Source organism: Pseudopipra pipra, chromosome 6 (assembly GCF_036250125.1).
Source record: "Pseudopipra pipra isolate bDixPip1 chromosome 6, bDixPip1.hap1, whole genome shotgun sequence".
NCBI lineage: Eukaryota > Metazoa > Chordata > Aves > Passeriformes > Pipridae > Pseudopipra > Pseudopipra pipra.
In genome coordinates this window covers 12,907,503-12,935,035 of record NC_087554.1, presented here as the reverse complement: position 1 = coordinate 12,935,035, position 27,533 = coordinate 12,907,503, and the positions used below count along the sequence as shown (strand labels likewise).

The 27,533-nt window shown below is 42.1% G+C and overlaps 1 protein-coding gene across 1 annotated transcript in view; it reads left to right on the top strand.

Moving 5' to 3' along the window:
- Window positions 1-506: 506 nt before the first annotated feature.
- The window catches only part of RRAS2 (RAS related 2), a 44,021-nt gene continuing 16,994 nt past the window's right edge, over window positions 507-27,533 (top strand). Inside the window, exon 1 of the mRNA XM_064657411.1 lies at window positions 507-876. Coding sequence (XP_064513481.1) covers window positions 772-876 — 105 coding nt within the window. The 5' untranslated portion in view covers window positions 507-771. The remainder of the gene's footprint in view (window positions 877-27,533) is intronic.

Sequence of the window (27,533 nt, the reverse complement as noted above, 5' to 3'; positions counted from 1 at the left end):
TAAATGAGTGGGAAACTCATTCATGTGCACATGGTCACAAGAAAACCTGATGGAGAGCGGTGAAGGAATATAGTCTCTATGATTTTTTTTTCCCTCTGGGTGGGAAGCGACATTAGCGACGCTTTGGCTTTAAACCCCCCTGTGCCTTGGCTCGGCATCTGCACGCAGGGTCACTGAGACCTCCCTCCCCACCCCGTGGGTACCCAGAGCGGCTCATTAATGTTGATGAGGCACTCAGACGGGCGCCCCAGCAAAGCCCAGGAGGACACCGCTAATTACCTCCGCCGCGCCGTGTCCGGGGGCGGGAGAGCGGGGCAGGGGCGACACCCGGGGCTGGCACATCCCGCGCGGTGCCAACGCAGAGGCGGGGCCGGGCCCCTCATGCATATGCAAGAGCTCATTAGCATGGCGATGACCCGCCCCCGGCCGTTCGCACGGCGGCACCGGGCTGGCCCCGCCCCCTCATGCATACCCCGGGCCTCATTAGCATGGTGATGACGGGCCCCGCCCCCGGCGGCCATTAGTGGCGCGGCGCCGTGGCTGCGGGGGCGGGCGGTGCTGTGCGCTCTGCTCCGCTCCGCTCGGCGCTGCCGCTGCTCCGCTCGGCGGGGCGGCCGCTGCTCCTCTGCTGCTGCCGCTGCTCGGGGCGGCGGGGCCTGCGGCTGCTCAGCCCGAGGAGGAGGAGAAGGAGAGCGGCGGGGAGAGAGGCAGGCGCCGGACCCCGCGGCGGCGGCGGCGGCGCTGCCGCGATCGGCTGCGCTCGGCTCCCCCATGGCCGCGGGCTGCAGGGACGGCCCGGGGCAGGAGAAGTACCGGCTGGTGGTGGTGGGCGGCGGCGGCGTGGGCAAGTCGGCGCTCACCATCCAGTTCATCCAGGTGAGGGGCCGCGGCGCCGGGGGGAAGCTGCTCCGCCCGGCGGGGCCTGGGCGCTGCCCGGCGCGCAGCGCGGGGGGGCCGGGGCTGGAGCCGGCGCGGCGGGGCGGCAGCTCCTGGCGGCGCCGCGGGATGCTGCCGGCGGGGCAGCGGGAAGCCAGGGGTGGGGAGGCGGCGGCGGCGTGACCTTGAGGGGCCCGGGGCGGCGGCGGTGGCCGGGGTGGTGCGAGCCCCCGGGAAGGTTCTGGAGGGCGGGAAGGGGCGGACGCCGCCCCCGGCCCGCCGGGCGCCGCCGCCGGGGTGGGGTTCGCCGGGGCCGGGCGCTGGGACCGGCGGCTCCGGTGTCGCGGGCGGGGTCTGGCCCCGCGCTCCGCCCGGGAAGCGGCAGGCGCGGTCGCAGCCGCGGCCGGGGAGCGGTGACACTCGGCGTCCGGCTCCGAAATAGCTGCCCCGGGCTGAGCATCTTGTGCCGGCCCGGCGAGGGGCCAGGAAGCTCCTGCGGCTCCCCGCGAGAGAGGAGGAGGGTTTGCAATGGGCACGCTGTGCTAGCTGTGAGCAGCCACCCTCCACCGCCTCTCCGAGCTGCTGTTGATCCTTCAACTTCTAGACAATTGAACTTTTTCTTTTATTCGCTTTCAGTAAAAAACATGACAGAATAGGTGCTGCAAAGCGTGCGTCTCAGTCTCACGAGGAAGAGCCCTTTTTACTGTTTCTCCACTAATTCAGCCGTAGCCCCTTTATTTATTTTCATCCTCTGCCCTGTTGCCTCGCGTTTCTACCTCTGCCTTTTTATGGTGGGAGGAGGAGACAACCACTTGCGTTCTGCTTGTTGGTGTAGCTGACGGCAGATCAGCAAATCTGGAGAGCATGGCTTTTTGTTTGTTTTCTTTTATTCCACTGAGGAGAGACCATAATGCTCTACCAACCCCTAAGATAGGCTGCTTGACAGCGGGGCAAAGTTGTCTTTTAATGCTTCGGGCAATGGTGTTCTCAGCTAATATTTTGTTACAACAGGTGATCTGATAGCAAATAGACTATTTCTTTATTTCAGATTTTTGTCACTAACACATATGTCCATGTGTTCATTAGTTGTAGTACTCTTGATTAGAATTTAAGCTCTGCAGAATAGACTAACTAACCACACAAGAAACAGCGCTTTGAAATTTTGGGTAAGTACTGGATAACTGAATGCTTATAAAATCCAGGATCAGAACAGACACTTTAGGAGAATTAGCTCTTTGGAAGTTAGTTTGAATGGTATATTTGAGATTGAAATGTGTTGTACAGTGCCTTTTCTCAGATGCATAGATGGCTGATCAGATACTGGTGGAATACTGAGTTGTTGGTCTGTTTGAAGGTGATGAGGCTGGAATAACTGCAGTCCTCTCAGTGCGTGGATTGAATTCCTCATTGCTTGTGTATGGAGATAATTGAGTACCGTGGTTGTCTGAACCTGGTTTAGGGTGCCGTTCACTCAAACATGATCCTGCTGCTTTAGCTGGTGTTGCCTGTATCTTGCTGTGAACATCCAAGCTGGCTGTAACAGTAATGCGTGCAGCTGGACGTGGCTTCAGTTCTGAGATGCTGCTGTCTCAGGAAATGTTGCTGAATGGATTTCTGGATTCCTTGGCAGAATCAAAGGCTTTTGGATAACTTTAACTTCACAACAAAAATGCTGTAATTTCTGTTAAAGACAGAAGGAGGAAAAAAAGTGAACTTCACACTTGATGCCTGGGCACATCCATTTATATTAAGAGCAGTAAGGTTCTGCTGGGTACTGGATAGCTTCAATAATTGAGCACTGGTAGAAATTAATTCTTTAAACTAAAATTTGAGCTTATATAAAATGTAAATAAAAGTTTTGGGTCAAGTACTGTGACTGACACTTGTCTTCCAGCAAATATATGCAAAAGAGGAACCTGTGTCTGCTTTGTCACATATAAGTATCTCTTCAAATAACAGCAGGAAAACAAATAGTTCACTTTGAAATAGTGTTGAGGGAACAGCACTGTGGTGTTAAGCTGACACGTTGAGGGTGAGATTTCAAAACAACTTATTGTCAGTTTGCATTAATTTATCTTCATCTCCTGCCCTCTCCGCAGCTTTATCTTGAGATAAAATCTTGCCACCGCAAAGTGAAGTTTAGCAGAAAATTCAGCCTTAAAAAATACCAGACCCAAAGAGAAATAGCTGAGCAGTACCTCCTGAACAGTACCTTGGGTACCTTAGAGAAGAGTTTCGTGTTGTTTCCACGCTTGCCATGTGGTTACGGACAATGAGGGATGAGGCTTGCTGTATTATTTATATCCCTCAGTGTCTTCCTGAGCTCTTAAAGCTGTGATGTTATCAAGCGTGTGCAAAGCCCGTGCAAGCACTTAGGTAGTTTCTGTATGGGCAGTGTATTGCCAGATGCATTGTTTGTCTTTTAAGGCTGCACAGAAACTGCTCCAAGTTGTTTTAAAATTGATTACAAGCAAGTCACGTGCTTCATTTTTGGAATTTCTTAGGATTAAGTGACAAACGTGTAGTGTGGCCTTCACTAAAACATGGATCAGTACTAGCTCTTGCCACATGACAGATCGTGATGTCAGTGAAAGATTTAAATTCTATTTTGCTTTTTTATTCCTTGTGTTTAAAATATGGCTGTCAGCAACTCAGTTTTGAAGCTTAAAAAGGAAAGTGTTTTCTCCTTACTGATAATGGCAAATATTTCTACGCTTGACTTTGCTCTCCTATAATTCTTTATTTAATTTTCAGTAAATCAGTACTCAAGTACAGTTGTTCTTGCTTTTTACTTCAGTGCTACTGATTATTTTCTGGTAAATAAGACTATTGTGGTGACAGGATATCATGGGGAAGCATGTGCTGTGATTTACGTTGCATCTTTGAAAGACAACAAGGGATTCGTATTTGAAAACGGGAAAAGTCTTCCTTGATTTCCGATAAAACAAGTGAAAACATGAGGAGTGGAGGATGTAAGAAGAGCTAATGAATCTGCTTTCTTTTGCCAGCTTTCTGGGATCCTGCACAGCTCATCCTTTCCTGCCTTGTTTAGGTGTTGGTGGGGAAGCAGAGAGCATTCATTCCTCCAGGAGTAGTAATGGCTGAGGTTATGGTAGGGATCAGCATGTGAAGCGCTCCTGTGTGAAAGTATCAGTTCCCCATGATTGTTGTGCTCAGTCTGAGCTAAAACAACAACGTTTTTATAAGGAGGTTGAGCGAGCAAACCCATCTCATACAATGAAAGCTCTTTCACTTACTGGGTCCAGCATCACTGTGCTAATTAGTAGTGCAGGAGGAGCGGGTGCACGAGGTGTAGTTGGTCACTTGTGTACAGCTGCTTGTGGTCCTGGGTTCACTTCTCAGATGTTCATCTAGCAATTTGGAGGAACTTTAGAGTACAAATTAGCAGATCAAAGCTTTCGGTGGTTAGATGACTATAGTGTGTTCCTCAAAATTCTTCCTCTAGGGAGATAAACAGAGCTCAATATTGCTGTTGGTGGGCCAGGATTTCATCCTGGAAATATCAGATCATTTCCTTTAAATCAGGATATGATAGATGAACTTACTGCTGTTGAGTCTGTGCACTGTTAAGACAGGAAGTGAAGATGTTTTAATTGGGGAGGAGAGTTGATGGGATGTTGAAGCCATAAACTCTAGGAAAGCAGCAGTGAATGATAGCTCAGCATTCACCACAGCATTTTGTAAAACTCTAAGTGGTAGAACCAAGCATTCCTTCTCTTATTGAAAACATACACAAATAATCCATCATGCTTACATCCCAAGAGGCAGAAAACTTTTAAAATGCATTGCAGCCAGTTAACTGGCCTCTTAGCAGGCTGAGGTATTTGGGAGTATGAGCTGTGCAGAGCACACAGCTGTTGCCACAATAGCTTTTCTCCAGCTGTCATGCAGAGGTCTGTCACAAAATACCCCACATTCCCCTGTAACTCAGCCCTTTGTAATATTCAGGTTTCCTTGCTCAAAGGGAATACAGCCTAGCAACTACCTAATCACCCTCTGAATTTTTTTTTATCCTGCAGTTGCCATTTACTTCATGCTTTTTTTTTTTCAAATCTGAACAACGTATAGCTAGTTTTAGCAGTATACAGCAAGAAAGTCTCCAATGTTTTATTCTTTCAAATCTGCTCTGCAAAATAGTGGATGTTTCTGATCAGAATTGATAAAATTATTTGTCCTACGTTTTTTTCCTCTTCATAAAAGTATAGCTTTTGTTTTGTGACAGTGACATGTATAGTTTTACATACTGAGCAGACTCTAGTGGCCCACATGAATGTATTAGTTAATAAATGTCCCTAGATCCTTGAGATGGTATTGACTGGACATAATTAAGTGTGACTGAGTTCAACTTAGTTTGTCAGTCAACCTGATGTTACCTGTGGTAATGCATGAACATGTTTGAAACTGCTAAAACAGTTAATGTGATAGAAAACGCATGTAGAGGTTCAGTGTTTGGGTTTTTTTGTTTGTTTACTGATTTCATGCTGTATTTACAAGCTCAAATCTTACTGCCAAATTTGTAAAAGAAAGTATTTTTCCTACTTCTCTTAAACTGTGCTCCAAGCTCTGATTGGAGCTGAGCTTACTGTTCCACTAACTAGTGAGTAAAATGAGTTGGATGTAGATTTTTGACTCTTGAATGTTTCAGACACTTGTCTGAAAGCAAGCATATGACTTGCAGATGGATGGCAAGCAGTTGTTCAGGCTTTTTTTCCTCTTTTTCCTTTACTTTTCCAAGCTGCTACTTTCACAAGACTGTTAGTTCTCCTTAGCTAGAAATAAAGCTAAAGGTGGGTTATCTCAAAGGGTCTTTTATCTCTGAAATAGCTGTTGGGCAACAAAATAGCTTGTTCTGAATTTTATGCTCTAAATATGAATTTCAAGCTCTAAAATAGAGTAGTAAAGTAGATTGAAAAGCAACAACTGAACATGCAGCTGGTGCTGGAGCCAGCGTGCTGGATGTTTGACAGACCCTGATGTCTTAGTGTACCACTTCTGTATGCTGGACTCGGGATGTGCAAATCCCTCCAGAGTTTCTGGGTGTTCTGACTAACCCTCGCTGGCCGTCCAAAAAAATGCTCTTCAAGTAAGCGCGTAAGGAAATCAAAGGAATCAGATGCCACGAATTCCAGGCCGCAGATTCACGCAGGGCTATGCTGGGACTGGTATGCTTACATTGTGATAAAGCGTGGGGCCTTCTTACCGTAAGTCGTGCAGTGTAACTCAAGGTGACAAAATACAGTCCAGGAGAGCGAGCAACTGATTGTTGACATCTGTTGGGGTTAAAGGTGGGAAATAAAAATCCTAATCAAAACAAAGCACTTGTGATGCAGTCACCTGGAATAATAAGGGCTGCTTGTTGCCCTTCTTGTGAAACTTGAACCGCTCAGCTTCTTGCTTCCTGGAGCACTGCTACCACGTAAAAGGTTGGACTCGCTCCGATGAGTTGTAGATCTACAGCTTGGGAATGTGGTAGATGACTTCAGGCTTGCCTTGCAGGCAAGAAGGAAACCTTAAATTACCTGTGAGCGTTCCAGTATAGCCAGCAGTGGCATAATACATCCTAAGCTACTCAGTAGGGATGCCATGTGCTAAATGGCACATACAGGGTAGGACTGAGCTGGGTTCAAAAGCTGGTATAAATTTGTAGCAGTGTGGCAGTTTTGAGATACTCATTCTGGTTTTGAGCAATTTACAGTTCTTTCCCAAAGCTGAAATTCCTTTGGGATAACCTAACGCGCGTCGCAGTCAGAAAGCACCTTTCTGTGTGTTCACTCCTGGCAGCGGTTGCTTATATAGCAAGTAAATATTGACGTACCTTTTGGTTATCAGGTTGTCTTCTACTGCCACTTGCACAAGGAGTACTGGCACAGCTTCCCAGATTACTGGCCGGCATGCCCTTTGCACTCTGAGGGATGAATAGGCAGCCGCTGGCCTGTAGCCCTGTTCCTCCTTCCCGTACTAGAGGGAGAGGCTCCTGCTTCTGGTTTTGGCTGGAGCTCCGAATTCCAGTGTTCAGTAGTGGTGGTAGAGGGTGGCTTTCATAAGTAGAGCCCTTATATTCCGGAGAGTTTTGAAGGACCCGAATGACTCGTATTTGTATACCTTGTGCAACCTGTTCGCACTTACCGAAAGCATTCCCAGCACTGAAAATGTTGTGACTGAGCTCCTTGATAAATCCAAAGATAAATACCAACTTCATGAAGTGTAGCATAGCAGTCTTCTGGCTAGCTGGTAGGAAGCTGGGTTTTCTGCAGACCTTCCCAAATGAGTCACTCTTCAGGTCTAGACTGGCATGACACGAGCGGAGAACTTCTCTGTTGGTTCAGACAATTCAGGTGGCTTTAACTCCACGGGTTTGGTATTCTTGTCTTCAGTTATGTTCATAAGGCACTGTTAAAGGAACATCTAACAACCAGATAAATGCATCACTTCTGTGAATGTGTTCGAGTTCAACAAATGTGTAAAAGCATCATTAAAACTGAAATCACACCTATAATTGATACTTTTCTTTTTTATTCTTCTTTAGAACTTTTCCTTGTTGCTCTCCATATAACTTCCAAAGATTTCTGGATGCAACTTTGAACATCCAAGACAAACTCTTACTGTAAGGAGTAAGAGTGAATGGGAACTAGATTGAAAAGTTTAATTGCAAATGATGCCATTAGGCAATGTTTGCCTGCAAGTGGCTTGCCTTATCAAGTTGGTGGAGTTTGGTTTTGAAATTCTGTGGGACAGCAATGGTAGCCTGCTACTACAAATTTCTAGAGTTAGTTCCCAGATGAATTATTTCTATCTGAGCAGTGAGTGAGGCCCTTTCTGTTTGTCTTGAACTGTATCCTTCATTACTAAGGTATGATCAGTGACTGTGAACAACTTTTTTTTTCTTGTATCTTTTTATCTTCTGTTCTTTGCTACTTTTTATGTTCTGTCTCACGGCTTAAGTGTGGTTGCAGCTTAGGTTTGGGATAGCCTGTAGGGCACTTCGTGGGAACAGGTAATACAAAAGAAAATATTTCTCTCCTCTCTTTATAACTTAATTACTTGAATTAGATAGCAGACAAGGGATGTTTACCTAGTCTGTTTGCTTTTCTTACTTTTTCTCCTCCAGTGACACACCATACGTATACTTAAGCTGGTCACATCCCAGCCTGTCAAGTGCCCGATGTGCAGTGGTGCTTCTAGGTGGAACTTCCATGAAGTTGAAATTACTTTTTTATGGATTGCTTGCTTTTATTAGGTTGTTTTTAAGAGGGCTGGCTGGATTGCAGTGCATGGGCTGTTCTTGGTTAAGTTAAAGAAGGTCACGTATTCACGTTTAAGTGGTTGATCTTGCGACTAATCAAGCACTGTGTGCAAGGGCTGTCATTACAGCGAGGTCAGGGGTTCTAATCTGCTGCTGGAATGGGAAAAGCTGGAGAACTTGCACTTAAGCTGTCCTTAAGCACACACAGAGCCTCAAACCCTGGGTGAGGGTTACTGGGGAGGACTGTGTGCACTTCTCTAGTTAGGTGGAGAAGTGCCATAAACTTGGATATCCTGTTGGATGATGGAGTTAATTTTATGAGATTTTGTAATGTACAAATGTGCTCACACAAAATCCCACAAGGGACTAAAAAGGAGAAGCCTCTGGAAGAGGCTTGTGTGGAGCTCCCCAGAACTGCAATTGGCAAGTGAGAGCTGCATTTGTGACCACAAGGGCTGTGCTGAAGCAATAGGAGTGGTGTGGTGGTGCAGGTGGAGGAACTGAAGGGCCTTGAAAGTGAGGGCAAGTTGATCGTTTGCTTTTTAGAAGGTACTGACAGTGGGGAGGCACAAAGCCAGGGAAATATTTTTACTCTGCAAGCCTGAAGAAACAGGGCTTTGTTGTAATTGAAGGTTTAATTTGATAAGCTAGTACTACCAGTAAGGAAAAATGTTGAAAAGGTCCCCGTGCTGCCACAGCAGTTTGCCACTATAGCTATTTACTCCCTCTAGTTTGCTGAAACTCCACAAGCCATTGGAGTTAAAAATAACCAGGGAATGTTTTTACCCGGGATCAGTTACCCTGTCTGGTTCACTGTGCAGCTTTGCAAACAACTTCATCTGGCAGTCAGGCTCATTTAACCAGACCTGCACCAGCTTCTCAGCTGCGACCAGAAAGCAAGCTGTAGTTTTTGGTGAATCCAGATAGGAATGAGTTCAGGCAGCAGGAATGTATGCAGAAGGGCACTATTAAAGATAGCGTAAAGTACTAGCTGCTAGCACCAGCGTGCCTTAATAATTAACCAGATGTTAGCACTGACACATAAAAATACTACAGTTGAAGAAAAATATTAGTGTAACATTCATAAGCAAAAGTACTCTGCAAATATCTTTATTCAGAGGCCCTATGAGAAGCATTATTTCTCAGCAGATTAACTGTAGGTATGCACATTAATAACTATCAACTGTGTCACTTTCCTCAAGTCTTCTAAGCCAGAAAGTAAACTTGAGCTTCTACACAACTTAAAAGCAAATTATTTTTCCAGTCCTGTTCAGAGCATTCTGTAACTGTAGTGATATTATAATATGTTGAGTCACTAGTTACATTTTGCTAGGAAAAGAAATTTTAAAATCACTGCAGTCACTGTGTTGAGTTTTTCTGACAAAACTATCACGCCCAGCTCATATTACAGAGCATCTTCAGCATTCCTCGTTTAAGAAAACATTAATCCATAAACCTGCAAGCAAATCTGAATATTTTACTTCATTTGTGGTAAGTAGACCATGAAATGGTAGGATGCTGCTGATAAATCTGTGTGAAAAATCTGGCATCTTTGGGTAGAAAAGTGATCTGCTAAATTTATTCTGTTATTAGACTTGTTCTATGTAAGAAAAATAAGTGGGATTACAGTAATATGTGCTGCCTGAGGTAGGGAGTTTCTAAATTGTGTGTTCATAATAATATTTCTGTGTTTCTCTCCTTTTATGAAGGTGTTTTGTAATCACGTGTAAAAAGTAGTTGTTGATAATATACTTGTGTATGTGATACCAACTCTGCTAAAAAAGCATACAGTGTTTTCCTCTACTAGCTCACACTAAGAGGCCTTCCTTAGCAAAACCAAATAAAGTAATGGTGATGTATTTAAATGGATTCTGACTTTTCATGACCCAGTATTACTAAGAATGCAATTACGAGTGTATTTTGCAATTTCAGTTACTGCTCGGGATTTTTTTCCTAGCAGTCTGTCTTTGAAGTCCTCCAGAAGCATAGTATCCTTGCCTTTGCATCGAGTTCTCCTGCCTCCCCTCAGAACCAAAACAATAGTACCTGAACCTTTGACTACGTGACCTGAGTGAGATTTCCAAGATGCACATGTAGGTGCTGTATCACTTTGATTTCCTATACTTTGACTTCCCTTTAACTGATGTTCGCCCTCCCCATGGAGCAAGTTCTCACCCTGCTGGAAATTCATTACCAACTTGAGATCCTGCTTGGGGTCTTATGGAGGCAATATCCTCGTGTGCTCAGCAGCACGCCTTTAGTGTTGCAGTGAATTCTGAAGACTTTATTTGATGGTTGTATCCATGATAAACATTTTCCAGACCCTCAAGTTTGAAAGTAAACCTGTGAGGCCAAGACCTTTCTTAGCACATCAGCCAAGTTAAGCCAATGATCTTTGTCTTACCGTCTGTGAGTATTTAAATGAAAAGTTTTAAACTGTGGAGATAATCTTATTTCTGTCTCTGTAAGCCTGAGAGGGGGGTGTGTGGTGGAATTTCTTTTTGTTTCTAGAAATGAAGTGTTCTGCCTGTGGCATCCAGTGGACCAACCACTTTGAATATCCTGCCTTGCTACTTTTAATGCTGGCTTTTAGGTTGTTGTCATCAACCAACAGTGCTGTTGACTACTTACCTTTGGTTTGGAGGCTTGTGCTTCTAGCTCTTATGAATTAGTTACTTCTCTAGCAGTTAGGGCAAAATTTTATGTTGTACGAGTGATGCTACCAACTGAAGAAGTACTAAACCTTAAAGCTCTTGTCTTGTTTGATTGCTACAGTAACTAAACGTTTAAGGTGCAATACCATGCCTGGATTATGGGAGGTTTAATCAACTGGGGGCACTCCAGAATCATCAAGAAACCACCAGAAGGGAATCGAGCTGTTCAGTGAAACTTCTTGAGCATGATTTTAGGATTAAATGTTAGATAAAAACAGGTCTTCAGCAGTAAAGTAATTTGAGATGCTTCTGTTTCTAGTAGTTGTGTGATTTGTAACTTGCTCTGTCATATTGCTTCAGCCTCGGGGGTGATGCTGTAGAAAGGTTGCTGTACAAACATCCAGGTAAAATTCTCTGCAGCTGATGTGGACCAACATTAGCAGTTAGTGAGACCCTTCTGCAGGCAGAGAGAGTGAGGGAGGGATGGGACAGGCAGCAGATTAACCACTGAAGATGATGATGTGCGTACAACTGGGTGAAGCCTTGTGCAATGGGGGGAAGTTAGCCTCTTCCAGCTCTGCTCAAGATGGAGACTGAGACTCAAGAGTGGCTGCTCTTATTGCATGGGGAGCAAGAAGAGTTGCGAAATGCCTCCTGTGTGTAATCCTGATAAGTGAGTCCTGTTATCTGATAAGAGGGTGTTCAGCTGAAGTCCTACAGAGCTTAGACTGTGTCAGATCAACTAATGGAGCCAGAGGTTTCATTTCTTTCAGGTTCAGCTGGAAGTTAGGGCAGCTCTGAGTCTTCAAGCTGTTGTGGTCTTCTGTCTGGCTCAGCTGCTGCGGGTGCCTGTGCATCTCTGAGACCACTGAGGCTGGAAGTGAGGTCACTGCCTGTCAGTGGATCCGCTCTTTGATCCCTGGGTATTTGTTCTGAGAGCATTACTTATGCAAAGAGACATTTTAAATTGAGTGCTGTAGTTTTATCAAGGATGCTTCAGGTTTTCAACATTTCTGAATTCCTGTATCTGTGACCTAAATCTACTAACTAGAGAAATTGTTTTGGCTCGTACAGTTCCTGCTTTGTTTCTATCTTACCGGAGCAGTACACCCAAATATGTTGATGCATATGTCTCAACTTCTTTGATTTTAAAAAAGATACTTGAAACCTCAGCTTTTGAGGTATCTGAAGACACTTTTTCCTTTTGTTGTCTAGAAGTTTTTGCACCCATTAGAATGGATATAGTGTGTATCAGGTAATTGAAGGATATGATAAGTTATTTTTGTCTGTTAAACTATTTTTAGTCATGTGTATTCTACAAAAGTTGATTAAAATTCACTAATATTTGTAAATTTAAAATTGCCCAATATCTGTGTTGGTGGGACTATAAGGAGAAAAAAGCCTCAGATCTGAAGTAGTTGACTTCCTTGTCCCAATATTATCCGCCTTCTGCCAAGTAGGTTACATTCCACACATTTTTAATAGTGACTTCCCCTCCTCCTTAGCTGCTTTGACTTGTTTTGTGGGAGAACTTGAATATTTCAACTCAGACACCAGAGGTCTTCTCCCAAAAAAGGAAACTGATAATAAAATTGTTCATTTAGAGCAGAATTTGAAAGTAATCTGATCTGTGCTGATCTGAGTGTCTATTTAGTGGAATTGTGATCGGGGTTTTAAAATCCAACTGAGTTGGGGATTTTGCTCAAGGTTTAAGAGTTTTAGAATTTCAAGGTGCAATTTTAGGTCTTAAACTATTAAAAAAAAATCCATTGTCTTCTATGTCTTTCTTCAATTTACAAATATTCTGAGAGAAAATAAACAAAAGCCCTCCATCTCGTGAGTTGATCTCCTGAAAAAGACACTGGCTGCCTGTCTGCGTGAGGGAAGGTGGTGATCTGGAAGAATTTGTTCAGGGTGATTTCAGAAGATGAATAATTTAAACTGCAGCCACTTGCTTCAGACTAGATAATTGAGACTGGGTTTTCTAACAGCTGAACAGCTTATGTTAAAAACTTAAAAAATTCCCTGCGGTGCATGTACTGTAGGTAGCTGTTTTGTACATGAGTAATCCCATGGTAAATGAGTAGGTTGAGAAATTTAAGAGTATCTCAGCTTTTCCCCTGTGCTAGGAGTTACTATGAGATGCTACTGTGATGGCCTAACACTGTTCACCCAGGTATTTATCATCTTTCTATAGCTTCTTCCACGAATGGGTTATGATGCCTCTGGTCTCTCCTCAATGATGTATGTAGGCAAAGGGGCTCATGCTACTTGATTCTCCTAAGCAAAACCCCATGTGTGTGGTAGTACTGTTACTGCTGAATAAAAATCTCTTGAGTTGGAACACTGACTGTCAGCTTCCACACTAGTGTTTCTGAGTGTGTGCTGTTGCAAATGAAGGGCTGCCTGCTCTCCTGGCAGTGGGTTATCATAGCGAGTCATGGAAAGATATCCCCAGATTTGCTTTTGAGTCTTTGGGATCTGCCGGTCATTTCCTAAACCTGAAGCATGTTGGCTGTCAATGCCAAAACATATTTGAGGAGAGTTTTGTTGTAAGTCTGCTTACTTTCTTAAAAAAAAAAAAACAAACCAAAACCAATGAAAAAACTTCAAACGAAAAACCAGCAGTGCCTTACTGGGTCTTGATTCTGTTCTGCAAGTTTGTAACACATATGGTCCCTCTAAGCAGTTTTGAGTTTTGGTCATTATGAAAGGTTGAGTTTAACACATGCCCAGGAAATGAGACTTAGAAGACTTATGATTTAGATTAAAATACTTTCTAATGCTGGAAGAAAGCTTAAGAGAGAAACTACTTGCCTTTAATTGGTAGCATCCACCCGGTCCATGTAAATAACACCAGCTTTGCTGCATGTTAAAAGCTGGCAGAGCTGTGTGGTGCTAATCCTGTGTTAGAGGTACGTTCACACTTGGCTACATACGAGTTAACCAACAAGAACATAAGGTATTCTGAAGATTTTCTGCTTGTCAAACTGATGTACTGCCTGTCCGGAGACTTCACCTATGATTACTGGAACTCTGAATAGTCCATTATTCTAAGTATGATGAAGTTGAAGAACCTGTTTCTAATCTATAAAAATGAGAGAAACTAATGTGCTTTCCTGTGGTTTTGGTGCAGAAGGCTGGCTGCCTGTGCATTCCACGCTCTGTTTTCTCTTCACTGAATGCCTTAACCGCAAGATCTCTACTTGGTAGAATATGGGAGCGGAAATAGCAGTAGGGTTTTTTTTTTAAAGAAAAAAAAAGCAACAAAAAACAACAAAAACCCTTCTGATCAAACCCTGTGCATTCTAAAGCTGCCTTCTGAAAGTAAACAAATTGAAGGTCTTTGCACACCACTCACACATCTTAAGATGGCATGTGCTGTACTGCTACCTCTTTATAGATTTAAATGAAACATTTGCAGGAGTCCTTTGGTCAAGAAAGCAATCAAATAATGATGTTCCCTATTTATTTAAGATGATACGTTATTACATATGCCTGTCAGACCTGTCGGGGAAGAATTTTGCACACTGCAGATTGAATTTAGATGTTTCTCTGTAGATTAATTTCATAATGAAAATGAGTGTGTTTAGGTGATGGAGTATGTTCTTTCCTTCAGGGCAATGTTTTAAATTGTATTCCCTACTAGATGTATGGTAAAGCCACTTTTTCAAGTGCTGCTAACCTGTTAGTAACAGGTTACCAGAGTAGAGTTACAGAGTTAGTAACAGTAGTGGAGGACTTGGCATGCAGTGAATTTGGCTAGTTTGGTATGAGTTCCTTCTGTATGTATTCTGAATTTGGGTCAGGTTATTTATTTGTTAGCTACTCAGTTCCTGTCAATATGAACTTGCTTGGAGAGAGAACAACTTGGAATTTTGTTTGCTTTTAATGTTTTTGTTTGTGGATTTTATAATTGCTGTATTTCATGCTATAGAAACTCCTGGGTTGCCTTTTTTTCTTCTTACTCTTTGCATGGGATAGGTAGTTCTTCTGGTGCTGTGCCTTCTGCACTGTAGAATCAGCCCCTGAAGGATTATGGCCTCCAGAAATGAAGGGGGGAATGGCTGGATTGCTTTGGAGGGGATGAGAAAGCAAGTAAGAGCAGCAAGGTTACATTTCCGGAGTAATGACTTCTCTCCTGGAAAGTCTTACGGGACCTGTCAAGTTGAAAGACTGTAAACTAGCACAGTGCAGCTGATTGTGGCATGTGAGTTTAATTTGGCATGTTATGATAAACAAAAAGGATCTTCCTTGTAAGTTGGTACTAGCCTGTATACCAGGTACTAGGTAATAGCCTAGTACCTTCTGTGTTGTTTGTGGAATTCAAACTCTAGGGTTTTAAGGGCAAAACATCTTAGTAATGAACAAATTACTGAGTTGCTTTTGTGGCTGTTCACAGGATTTGTCCTGAAGAATGTAACTTACTTCATTAGAGATTTGTTACAAGTTAGTAATCATAAAAGCAGAGAGAAATACCAACAACTTGTCTGAAGTGGAGAAATAAAACTAGCATGATTGAGTTCTTTTTCATCAGTCCTTGTCCTCCTTCACTTTGATCATCCTCGTATGTGGTTTAGACAATATGTTTACCAGTGCTTTTCATGACCTATATTCATCTGATGTGTACCTCTGTTTTCCAGATAATGATCCTTTTCTCCTCAACTGATGTCTGTAAAAGAATAATATATAGGGAAGTCGGCATGTATCTTCTAATGCAAATGAAGTAAAAATATCATGTGATCTGGCTGCTCTGTGCAGGCTGGCAGCAGCTTGCAAGTTTAGAAAACAAGTTTATTTGAGAATTTATGTAAATTCCTTGTAAGAATGAGTGCACACAGGGGACAGAAGGGAAATCACCTTGCTGGAAACCCCCAGAGCTAATCTTGACTATATGCTGCTACTGAACTGAAGTATTTGAATTTGAACCCTTAGTTTTTAAGTTCACACTTTTAACACGCTAAAAATCAAAAAGCCTGCTAGTCATCTTGAGGAGGGGAGGATAAACTGGTCAGCATGAGTACGATGTAGGAGAAAAACAAATTCTTTACATTTTTAGTGGTGTGCCTTCCTTATTTTCCTTTAAAACTTGAAAGCCTGCTAAAATACTAGATTATGTTTTATTCAGAGCAGGAGTAGCAGGAGAGGGAGAGAAGGATTTATTCTCTTCCAGTGAAATTTGGTAAAGAGCTGTCCTTGAAAGTTTGCGTGGAATATATGGGTGGCTCTGAAGAGTTAGTTGTGCTTCTCCTAAGAAGTGGCAACAGAATGTGTTTAAATAAGCACAGAAAGTTACAGTTTTGCAAAAGGGTGAGAAAAATACTTTGTTTAACTGAGTTGAGATGAGGTCTGTTGTATGTAGACCGGTTGTGCTTCTGCTGGCTTCTAGGTGGGCTGGGGCATTTCCCTAGAGCAAAGCATGTGAAAGAGTAAGATCCCTCAGCCAAAGGTTTTTTCTTTCTGTTGATGGTGAGTCTACTAAGCTTTGGGATACCAGCAAAGGCCGTAGTAACGATACATTCTTGGAAGGGTTTGTGTACCTGCAGTGCAGATGGTCCCCCTGAGGTTTTTAATATGTGGGTCAGGTAAGGAGCAAGGGAAGAGTGCAAAAAGGATGCATTTTTTTAGATCCAGTGGAGGTCTGCATGCTTGTGATGGTCTCAAGTTCTGTAGATGCACTGAATAGTTTCCAGAGAGTTTGCTGCTATACTGAAGTAAGAGCACTTAGCTGTTAAAGCCCTGTTTGCTGTATTAATTTGCTTGCCAATTACTTAAGCCAAGGTGTATTTACAAGCTTTAGATGACAGAACCACAAGTGGAGAATGGCTGTCTCAGGGCGGTGCTATCACAGCATGTGTGGCTGGGTTAGTATATGGAGCTTTTGTGCTTCAAACAACAAATTACGATACCCATTGTTTCATGAGAAAAGGTCTTCAGTGGAGAGCTCAGGTTCTGCCTGAGCATCCAGCTCTTCAAGGAAATTAGGCACTGTTTACTGTCAGCAGTTTGTGCTTCTGAATGAGAGTAAGTGTTTGGTCTCAATTTAAGCTCTCCTTCCCCATGGAGGAACTTCCCTCACAAATGGTGGGTAGAGAACTATTCTGGAACCTGCTCTAACATAGTGCTAAGTAGGATATTGGAGAATAAAATACTAAACCTTGCTTTGCAGTGATCCTAAGGTCTGTGTGACTTTAGAAAATGCTTCTAGATCAAGCTGTGAATTCCCTAAACAATGAGGGATTGCCTGTGGATGTGGTGTTTAATACAAATCATGGGTTTTTATCTGTTACTTAGAATCAACTCCATCATGATACTTGATGTAAGACTGCTCTAATCTTTCATTTGCTTTCTTTACTGCTACCGTAAATGGCCATACTGTAAAAACACTTGTTGACTGCGTGTGGTGTCTGATTATGTAGCATCTCAGCTGAATGTTTGCTTGCAGTTTCTTGATGTGGTTCGTCATAGATGTGGCTTTTTGAAATGTGAAAGTAGGTATTTGCACATAAAACTAGTTTGTGGCGCCGTGTAGTATGAAGTAGGTCTTGACATGAGAACAAGTCTGCTAACGTGCATCTTGGGCGTGCTGTGTCTCTGGGTTTTAGTCGGATGAGGATGCTCCCTCAGCACAGATGCATTTGGTTTTCTTGCTTTAGTTACAGCAGCGCATGGTTTGGGAGTAATTATATTCTCACTGGGGTAAAACAATCCTTGCTATTAAGATAATACAGTCTCTGAAAGTACAAAAGCCGTGATTAAGACCTAACTGCTTAGGTCTTCCAACTCAAAGGTCGTGTGAAATATTCATCTAACGGAATCAGAAAATCACTTAGGTTGGAAAAGACCTCAGAGATTATCAAGCCCAACCTTTGACTGATGACTACCTTGTCAACTAGACCATGGCATTAAGTGCCATGTCCAGTCTTTTCATGAACATTGTTAACATTAACTTTGTTAATGCCGTAGATGTTAAGTAATGTTAGTTATCTCTAACATTTTCTATTCCATGTGATGTCTGTGATAATTCAAAAAAAAATAATAAACTCCCTCTGAGTTTTCCTACGTGTTTCCCTGCCCTGTGATTTGGGGTGATGCTGACTAAGAGTGGTACTACACCCGCAGGTGCAGAGGCGAAGGGGAAGAAACACTGTGGTTGGTTTTAGTTCAACCAAATGTTTTGCTGGTAAATATGCTTTTTTTAGATGGAAATTGTTGCTTGCTTGAATATATTGAGTGACTACTGAAGATAAAAGCATTTTTATTAAAATTGAGAACATAAATGTATTTCCATTTGACAGTCTTTTTGACTTTAAAATCTGAAGTTGCTGAGGCTGAAAATTCTGGCACTGCTTAAGAGCATTTAATTGTGCCTACTAGGGCCTTAGGATCTCTTCCTATTCCCTGTAGATAAGCTAACAAGCTAATTTTAGCAAGATAGTGCTTATTACCAGTTTTGTGCAATGAAATCTTACTTACACGTCAGGATTAGCAACTGTAAAACCACTTGGTAGTTTCTGGTTCCTGGAATTTGACTGTGTGCACATTTCCTCATATGTAAGTTGCAACCATGTTGGTCACATTGTGCTTTTCAAGTCTTGATTAAATGAGAGGATAATGCCACTCAAGAACTTGCTTCTGTCAATCTCCCTAGTAAATATTCCTGTTGTGAGTGACTTGGCTTCATGACTGCCACGCTGCTGGGGTGTGCCTGTGTGCAGCCACTTGCTTGGTGGTGCAAAAGGGAGGGCCATCCGGGCATCTTCCTCTGGGTTGTTGTGCAATTCTGATGTTGATGTGACTTCATGCAGGCTGTAAAAATAATTTGGGTAAAATAGGTACTGCCCAATTTGATACTCTTCAGCTAAGCGCAAGTGAGTATGGGTTCTGGAGGAGGCACACAGAAAATGTTAGGTTGCACATAAACTTCATGTAGTAGTTTGCAGATTTGCTGATTTAAAAGCAAGTTCACTGATTGTGAGCAACCTTGTGCCATGAGCTGTGGATGTCAGTGTAGCACAGGCATGGGCATGGACCTCAAAGGGAAATAAAACGCAGGTGCTGGAGGTACCGCAGGACAGTACATTTGGGCTGACTCGTGGGACACTGATGCAAAAAACAGAGCAGTAATTTCTAAGCATTCCCAACCATGAGTCTGATTGTTTGGTATTTCTTGGTTTTATTTCTGTTTAGGATAAAACATTCTCTGTTATCTCATGTATTTCTTCTAGGAACTGCAGCTGTCTGTCTGTAATGTAGAAGTTCCAATATACATGGCTTTGCTTCTGAAAAGTCAGAAATGAAGTGCTACATATCCTATTGTAAACAGTCCTGATGCGCTGTACCCCTTGATGAGAAAACCAGGCTGAATTACACTGTTGTCAGATAGGAAGGAGTAATAACCTTTGATCTTGAAATCTGCTGCTGGTGGTAGTGAGAGAGAGTCTATGAAGACATTCTTCAAGGACATTAAGATTTAACTTCCCTGCAAGCACTGATTAATCTGGAAAGGAAAGCATTGTACTCTGCTGGTATCTGTGATGGAAAATACTCAGTATTACTTTTTTCAAAGTGTTTTGTCCAGCTGAAGCTTCGTTTCAGTTAAACAAGTCCACACTGCAGGTTCTTTGCACTCCGTGTATTTGACTTCTGATATTTATTCTTACAGAAACCTGGAATTTTGAAAACAGTGGTATTCATTTGAACCATTACTTACGAAGCGATAGCATCCACATTTGTGAGAACAGCCTGTTTAAAATGCTTGTGCTTTCTTTCTGATGACCATCATGCCTCCCCATGATTTCAGGTCAGCCTGCACCACTGAAATATCTGTGTTTAGTAACTCTCTGCTGAGATGGGCTAGGATTTCTCAATCTTGCTCCACGGATGGAGTAACTCACCACATTGCTCTGCTAAGTTCAGTTGACAAGGACCAAGTCTGGGCTCTTTTTCTTCCCATCTGTCGGAATCAGATCTGTCGAACGCTGCGCTCGAACAGTTGAACAAAACAAAGGGGCTGCCTGTGTGCCAGGAAGGTCTGAACACACTGTCCCTAGCGTGGAAAGGCTGACGCAGCCTGCAATACCTTGGAAGAGATCCCCTTCCTTCCTTTTCACTCTCACAATTAGGTGGGTTAACCTGACACCTTAGGTTAGAGACAAGGTAAAAAATACTCTCAAGCTTTTCGTTGTTTGGCTCTAAATCCCAAATTAAGGTTATGAGTGCTTCTCCTTGATGTGTCTGGGTTAAAAATCTGATGCTGAAATGTGAATCTCTTGAAAAACTTCACTCTGTGGAGGGGACATTAAGGTTACAGAGCTTGTTGCTGCACTTGGGAGTGAGTGGCATGTAGGTGCTCTGTTCTCCTTCCTGGTCCCTGTGGAAGCCTGTGTGCTGGCCCTGCTCAGAGCAGCCAAATCTGAAAGTACAGATCACATGGAAAAAACCCCACTTACTGACCAGTACAAATTCTCCTTCTTTCAGAGGTTTTGCTGCTTATTCACAAACTTCTGAGAAATAGTTTCGGGAGGTGGAAAGCACATTTTCATCTTAGAATAGAGTGTGGTGACTGATATGGATGTGTGAAAATACCTGGGTACTCCTGGCTGCTGAGCTGCCACGGCGTGTGGGACTGCAGCGTGGGACTTCTGTGCTTGGGTTGGTCAGACTGGTTTGCTGTGGCTTTCATGCCCCCTCATTGTGGTGTGTGGAAAACTTAAGAAACTGCCCTGTTAGAAGTGTGCGTTTAGTATGTTATTGCTGTTGTAGTTTTTTAGCATGAACTTCTTGTTGATAGCTTGCCACTTGCAAGCTGTTCAGACACCCTTTTTGAAGGGGAAGTTACCCAGTATGTATTCATTTTAATTGGTTTTGCTGCACATTTTACCATTATAATATGTGCATCATGCTGCTTGAGATGCTGGCACTCCTGAATGTTTAACACACTTTCAAGAAGTCCATTATTTCGTGGGTTGGCAACCAATTATTTAATTATCCTTTGAAATTGTCATGCTCCAGGATAACTGCTATATGTTTTACTTAGTTGGGTGAGGATTTACAGGGAAGGCTAGTAATTATTAGCCTTGCTAATGAAAATAGATGGCTAAATAACACAGCTGTCGTTTCAGCGTTCCTGATGCTTCTGCTTGTGACACTTTCAAAACTTAAAGATAATAGTAATTGTCTGTAGTCTGCAAATTTAGTCTAGACAGTCTAATCTAAGGCCAAAAGGTTGGAGTTGAATAAATATGTAATTTGGGCAAATAAAGCTATTAGAGCTGTGCTTATCTTCTTGACGCAATAGTTCTTATTAGATATAAGTGCAATTTTATAGCCTTTTCCTAAATAATTAGCTTCTAATGATCAGTCAACAAATCTTGGAAAAATAAAGCACTCCAGACTTTGCTAATGAAATTGAATGTTTTTATGTTGGATATTGTCCAAGCTGGTGTTCAGAAATTCCATGGAATTTACTGGTAATTGAAAAAAACCCCTATAGGACAGGAACTAGTGCATTGCTATCGATGCCTACTATAATCTGGCAGTGGAAATAAGATCTGTTACTGACTCTGAAGGAGTCATCTCAACTTTTGATTTCCTATGTGCTAATAGATTCTATGTCTCTTTTTCTTTTTAGCAGAATAAGTGGTATGATTAAAACTTATGTAAGCTTTCACTCTTTCAGTTCAGTCCCTGTTTAGCACTTTATATATAGATATATGTAGATATATATATATGTGCACAAATTATATATTAAAAAAGTTATGTATATTAGAGTTGGGTGAAAAGGCATCCTCTAGTGATATGAACTTTATTGAAGTGCCTGGACATATAAAAGTAGTTTGTATGGCTAGTATTTAGGAGAGAGATTTCTTTAATTTTTGGCCGGTAATTTGAACTGTCTGGTCTCTTGATAGTCCTGAAGGCAGCAGGGAGTAATTGTGGAATGCCAGAACTGGCGATGATAAAACTTCCCTCTTCCATTAGCAGGAAGTTGCTGTAGTTTAAATGTACAGTAAAATCCTAGCATAGAAATATTTAATCCTAACTTGACTCATTCTAGAAAACCGTGGGCTCTGGGTGTAATGGGCCAGTTAACCTGACTGTATCACCATGTTAAAAAAATGTTTTAAGATGAAGAATGTTGAGAATTTGCCTTCCTCAAGCTTCCTACCTGACTCTTTCTGATGAACTGTGGTCCAAGCCCACATCTGTTTCTGAGCTGTTACAAACCTACACAACTGACAGCGGCACCTGGCTTTGTAGAGATCTGAGATGTAATAGGAGGGTAGGAAAATGCTCTTACTATCTAGAACGGATCTTTAGTTCCTGCTTTCAGAATAGGAAAGACATTAACTTCAGAAATTTTTGATCTTAGCTTGCTGTGGCATCCCAGAGATCAAACATTTTCAGCTACTTAAAATGTGAAATAAGAGTTAAGAGTTGCTGGAGTGCAGCTTTGTTTTACTGGCTTGTTGGGCTAGAAGAACTTGTTACTACATTAATGTAACTGTATGGCTCCAAACGTCCATAACCTAAGCTAGACAATCTGAAAAGTCTAATTAACAAGCAATTTGTTTGCAACTTGAACCTGTTTAAAAGGTTCTGAGTTGATGTGAATACTTGCACTCTCCTCAAGAGGTTTTTTTGCCACGGAATGAGCTTTTTTGATCTGCGTTTCGGGTTTTTGTGTGTTACTCAAGGAGTTATGAAGTGGCTTCTTTCTTAGTAGCCTGTAAATGCCCTAAATATGGATCTCCTCAGAGCTGCTCACCTGAAGGCTGTTGCTGACTGTTATAAGTTAGGTCTAAGTTACTGAAGAGCTATTTTAATTAACTGTAAGTCATCTTCTCCTGTTAAGGTACTAAAGTTTATAAACCAAAATCTCTTGCGTTACACTGTATATCTTGAGGCATCCTCATGATTTCATGTGTAGGAGAAAAGGTGTTCTATAACTTCTGCCTCACCAGGAGATTTTTTTGAGCAACCTTACCTTCTTTTCTCCTACAGCTAAAGTCCCCATTAGCTGGTAGTACAAAGTCCTAAAATCGGACATGTGCTTTTTCAAAAATATCACTGACTTCTTGAGATAAAAACTTGACTTCGTTGTGAAGAGCTTGTGTGAGCTGCTAGGTTGAAAACTGCCTAAACCTGATAAACCCTTATGGATGAAAAGATAACATGTCACAAATATTTTAAACATTCCTTGAATTACAAGTGGCTAAGATCAGGAGGATGAAGTACTTGGTGTATTCATAGTTCCTGCACATACTTACTGTGAAGTAAAAATGAAATTAAATTAAATCAAGACTCATCTATGCTTGCAGTATAGAATGTTTTACAGTCAGACGTGTTTCAACTTGAGAAATTGCATAGCCGCCTTCAAAGAATTTTGTAGGTGCTTACTGGCATTAAAAGACATTAATTCAAGGCATTACAAAGAAGTCTTCACAGACAGTGAAAGTGTACATTCTCTGATCTTGAGTCATGAAAACTGCACCACCAGGAAGTATTCAAGAGGTCAAAGTTTAGTGCGTGTATTGCCTAAAACAGGTCTCTGTGTGAGTGTACTTGGTGTTTGGTGTGGTTTGATTTTTGAGACATCTGAGAATTATTAATTGGAGGGAAATGTTCACAGGCTGAGTGAGCTGCTGATACTGAATTGCTGTACCATGGGGAGAGCTGTAAGCTAGGAACTGAAAGGAGACGTAAGCAAAAGTACAGATTCCTGCTGGTTTTTTAGGAAGTTAATATTTTAAAAGGTGTTCACATGCATTGCAAAATATATATTAAAAGAAAACCTACTCTCATCAGTATTCATGTTATGTGCATGTAACCAGTACCCACTCTGCCCATAATTGGAATCACAGAATCCTTTAGATTGGAAAAGACATTTAAGGTCATCAAATTGGTGTGTATTATCTCTTTAAAAGGGTTACTCTAATGGTGTGTTTAAGCTTGGCAGGATGTTAGCAAAAAGGCATGAAACTTTTCAGCAAAGTAGATTTAATGAGTATTCTTTAAACCTCTATGATTTGTACACGCACTGAGAGGCTGCCTTAGTTGTTTCAAAGATACTTTCTTTTCCCCAAGTGAGTCGGCTCTCTCTGGGTTTATTCTTAGGGTTTGTTTTTTTTTTCACTGAATCTTGTAATTATCTGTTTAGGAGTCACACTCTCCAGATTTCAATCTATAAAACCCAAGTTGCTTTGCCAGCCATGCCTGGGGTCCCAGTTTTGAGGGAGAAAAAGGGAAATTGTTTCCTGTGCTTCTGCACCCTAAGTGAGGTTGGGGAAGGTAAAGCTTCTTTATTTTAAGTAGCAATTAGGGGAATGGCAAAACTTAGCAGACAGTTTTTTAGGCATGTTGAAAGATGTAAGAGTTGGTGAATGTTCCCTGTCAGTGCACAAAAGTCAGCTTGATTTTAGTCTTTCATATTGAGGAGTCTTGGTCCACTGCAGACTTACTCCTGCAGAATAAGTTGATGATCCAGAACCAACAGGGCTCTTAAATCTGTAACACAAGTCAGTCCTGCTGAACCAGGGACAAAATCTGAAACTTCCTAGCATATGGCTGTCTGGAGAAACAGCACTGGAAATGAGTGCATTTATGGATACAGAACTCAAGTGTTCATTTAGGAAATGTAAAAATTACAAGTGCATAGACAGAATTAGATATCTGTGTTAGTCTTCAGCTTGAAGACACTTTACCCTCCATATCTTTTCTCCTCTTGCTCCCCCCGTTCTAGCTCGTGTTTCCCCACACCTGTGAGGGATGGGGAAGTTTTGTTTTTAGGTACTTTGAGTAGTGCACAGAACAAAGTCCATAAAGAAAAGAGCTGTGTTATATTTAGCTAAATGCATTAAATGTGCCCATACACTGAACACAGTTTTCTTGGTAGTTTTCTTTTTCTGATGTGCTCACTCCATGATCAGTGTCTGTGGAAGGACAGGGAAGGGGAGAGGGAGAGACAGAAGAATATGTGGCCATATAATCTGCCTAACTCACACTTTTAGTGTTTCCAGACCAAGCACAACTTTTTCATGCAATGCAAGGATTGTCAAAAGCTAAGGAGAAGACTTACCTATACTTAACCGAGGCAGGTGTTTATTTTTGTATTCTACTATCTCTTCTGTCTTTGAACTGTATGTTGGCAGGGAGGCAATTTAATGGATACACTCTGCCATGGATTATTCAAGAAGTTTGCATTTTCCATTATGCTTTTGTTCTTTAACAGAACCATTAAGATTTGATTAAGCATGTACTTAATCATCAAGTTCAGTATTACATGTATATGTATTGCTAGTTCTTCAGAAACAAATAAACACTTTTCAACCTGTGTATGAATTTCCAAATGTACATGGCTCATGTCATCTGTCTTTCACTATAACTTTCTTCAGTTTAATGCTCTTCTCTCTTTGTGTCTCAGTTTTCACTGTTCATGAAATTAAGTGCTTCACATCACTGGATAATGGCAGTAATTGTAGTGACAAATGACATCTGTTTCCCTGGATAGCCATAACAACACTAGCAGTATACATTAGAACAGTGGGAAGTAGTGTAAATGGAGGGAAGCATCACTGATTACTTGCAAGCTGACTATCTTTCAATTTATATTTTTTGGAAGAAAGGAATGGATGTTCTTACTGTTTGTATAATTAAAAGAAAAAAAACTCTTTAAGATTTGTTGGAATGTGGGATGATTGGAGCATGACACACCTGGCCTTCTGTAGTATGAGCCAGTGGTTTAATCATTATTTCTTCAGTCTGGTCTTTATCAGCATAATTCTAGACATTTGGTCTGCTATTCTCCTCAATGTTCAACGCCAAAATACTTCATCTCATTCTATAAAGTGTGACTGTTTATGGCAGAAAAGCAACCTAAATGCCATCTTGAGCGCTTCTGCTTGAAATCATGTTGGGTTGCTGTGGGTAGCTCCTGCAGTCTTCTTCTGGTACTGGCTTGGGCACTGCACAAAACCTTTGCAGAGGTGGCACTTCCAGTCATCAACCCCAACAGCATCCACCTCCTGCTTCCCCAGCACCAACCAGTTAGACCTGTCTAGAAATATCGAGTCCTAGTGAACCACCTGCCCTTGGAGAGGTGTATGTTAAGTATTAGAACAGGCTTGTCAGAGGCTCTCTGATCAGTGGTGTGCTCTTAGTTTGTTTATTTTTTTCTGTGACCCAAGTACATGGGGCTCTGCAAAATGCTAAATTTGTGTGTTTTGCTGTGTCTGTTCCCTTGTTCTGGAATGCAGTCTGGGTTTATGTTTGCTTCCAGAAGTCCATTAAAGTTTTTTCCTGTGTGTTTTCCTTGTTTTCTAGCCAGCCAACTCAAATATTCTGAAGAAATGATTTAAAGAGCCTCTTTTGTGCTGTGAAAGGAGGTGGTTCTTTTAATCTTTTGAGGTGCTGAGGCCTGAGCCACTGCTTTGCCTAATTACCCCTTCTGCTGGGCAGGTTAGCTCTGGACCAGGGCCAGTGTAGTGCTTAAGCAAGGTGACAGGTTACTGCCACCCTTCCTCTAGGAACATGTCTGTGGTGACATAGAACCTGTCTTGTTTGCTCCTTTGGGACAGGAATGTAGATTAAAACTCCTAGAAACAGTCACCTCCTCTGCAGCCTGGAGGGGAGGGCACAGTGTGACACTGGGGTCACATTAGTATAGACTTGGCTGCTGTGCCACTCCTCCTAGGTGGAAGGGTTGAAGGCAGAGGCTGAAGATTTCATGGGTGGCAAAACGGTGAAGATTGCGAACTGATATATGCAGTCAGATCTTAATTCATGGCTGAGAAAGCTGTTGCAGTGTAGCCAAGTACCCCAACCAAAAAGATGTTCATTTATGGCCCTACTAACTGGCCAGAGCACAAGAGTTCTGGTCTTAAACTATAGCACTGACTTCATCAATTGGAATGATAGCCAGCAATAGCCACTTAAATGAAGGGAACTCAGTCGGGTTCTTGTCTTTTTCTGGGTTAAGTATTTCTGATGTTATCAGCGTGGTGTGTGATAGGGCTGTAGCTGATACTGTTATTTGTTCTATGCCCATGGTGAAGATGTGCCACTGCAGATAGTGAATTGAGCTTCAGCTTGGGTGAGTGGGTCAAGTGCAGACGTGTTCTTGGTGAAGTGCAGGGGAAATGAGGTAAAACCTAGAGAAGAGATGATACTGCAAAAGGTAGTCACAGGAGAGACTGCCAAAAGAAACACTCTGTCAAGCAGCACAGCCTAGGATATGTCTTGGGATCCTGTATTTCGGTTATTTGGGAATGTACTCAAGTCTAAAGTTGAAGCTTTGGTGTGTAGCATTGACCAACATGTTTGTTTTAAGTTCTAGCATACAAATTATAGGTAGGAAGGATTTCTGGGCTATTTGCAATGCTCAAATTGTAGATGCTTATTTAAATCCAGAGCTGGTCTGTAACTTCAGCTGGAGGGTGGAAACCCTTCTATTTCCTTGCCTTCACTGGGTTGGAATCAAAACCTTAAACATGTGGAAAAAATTTAAATAAGCAACCAGTGGCTCTTTGAAACATTATTTGTGTGTTTAGTAAATACAGTTGAGATTATAGAGAGAGCAAGGATGAATATATATTTTGGCATGTACCACTCCTTTAGCTTTCACTGCTAGGCTGCCCTTCATTGTGTGTCCTTCAAACTTTGTGTAAAGATAAAGGGAAGAATGTTATGCAGCCAACCTCTGGACTGCAGCTTAGAGCAGCCTCCCATTGAAGGCATCC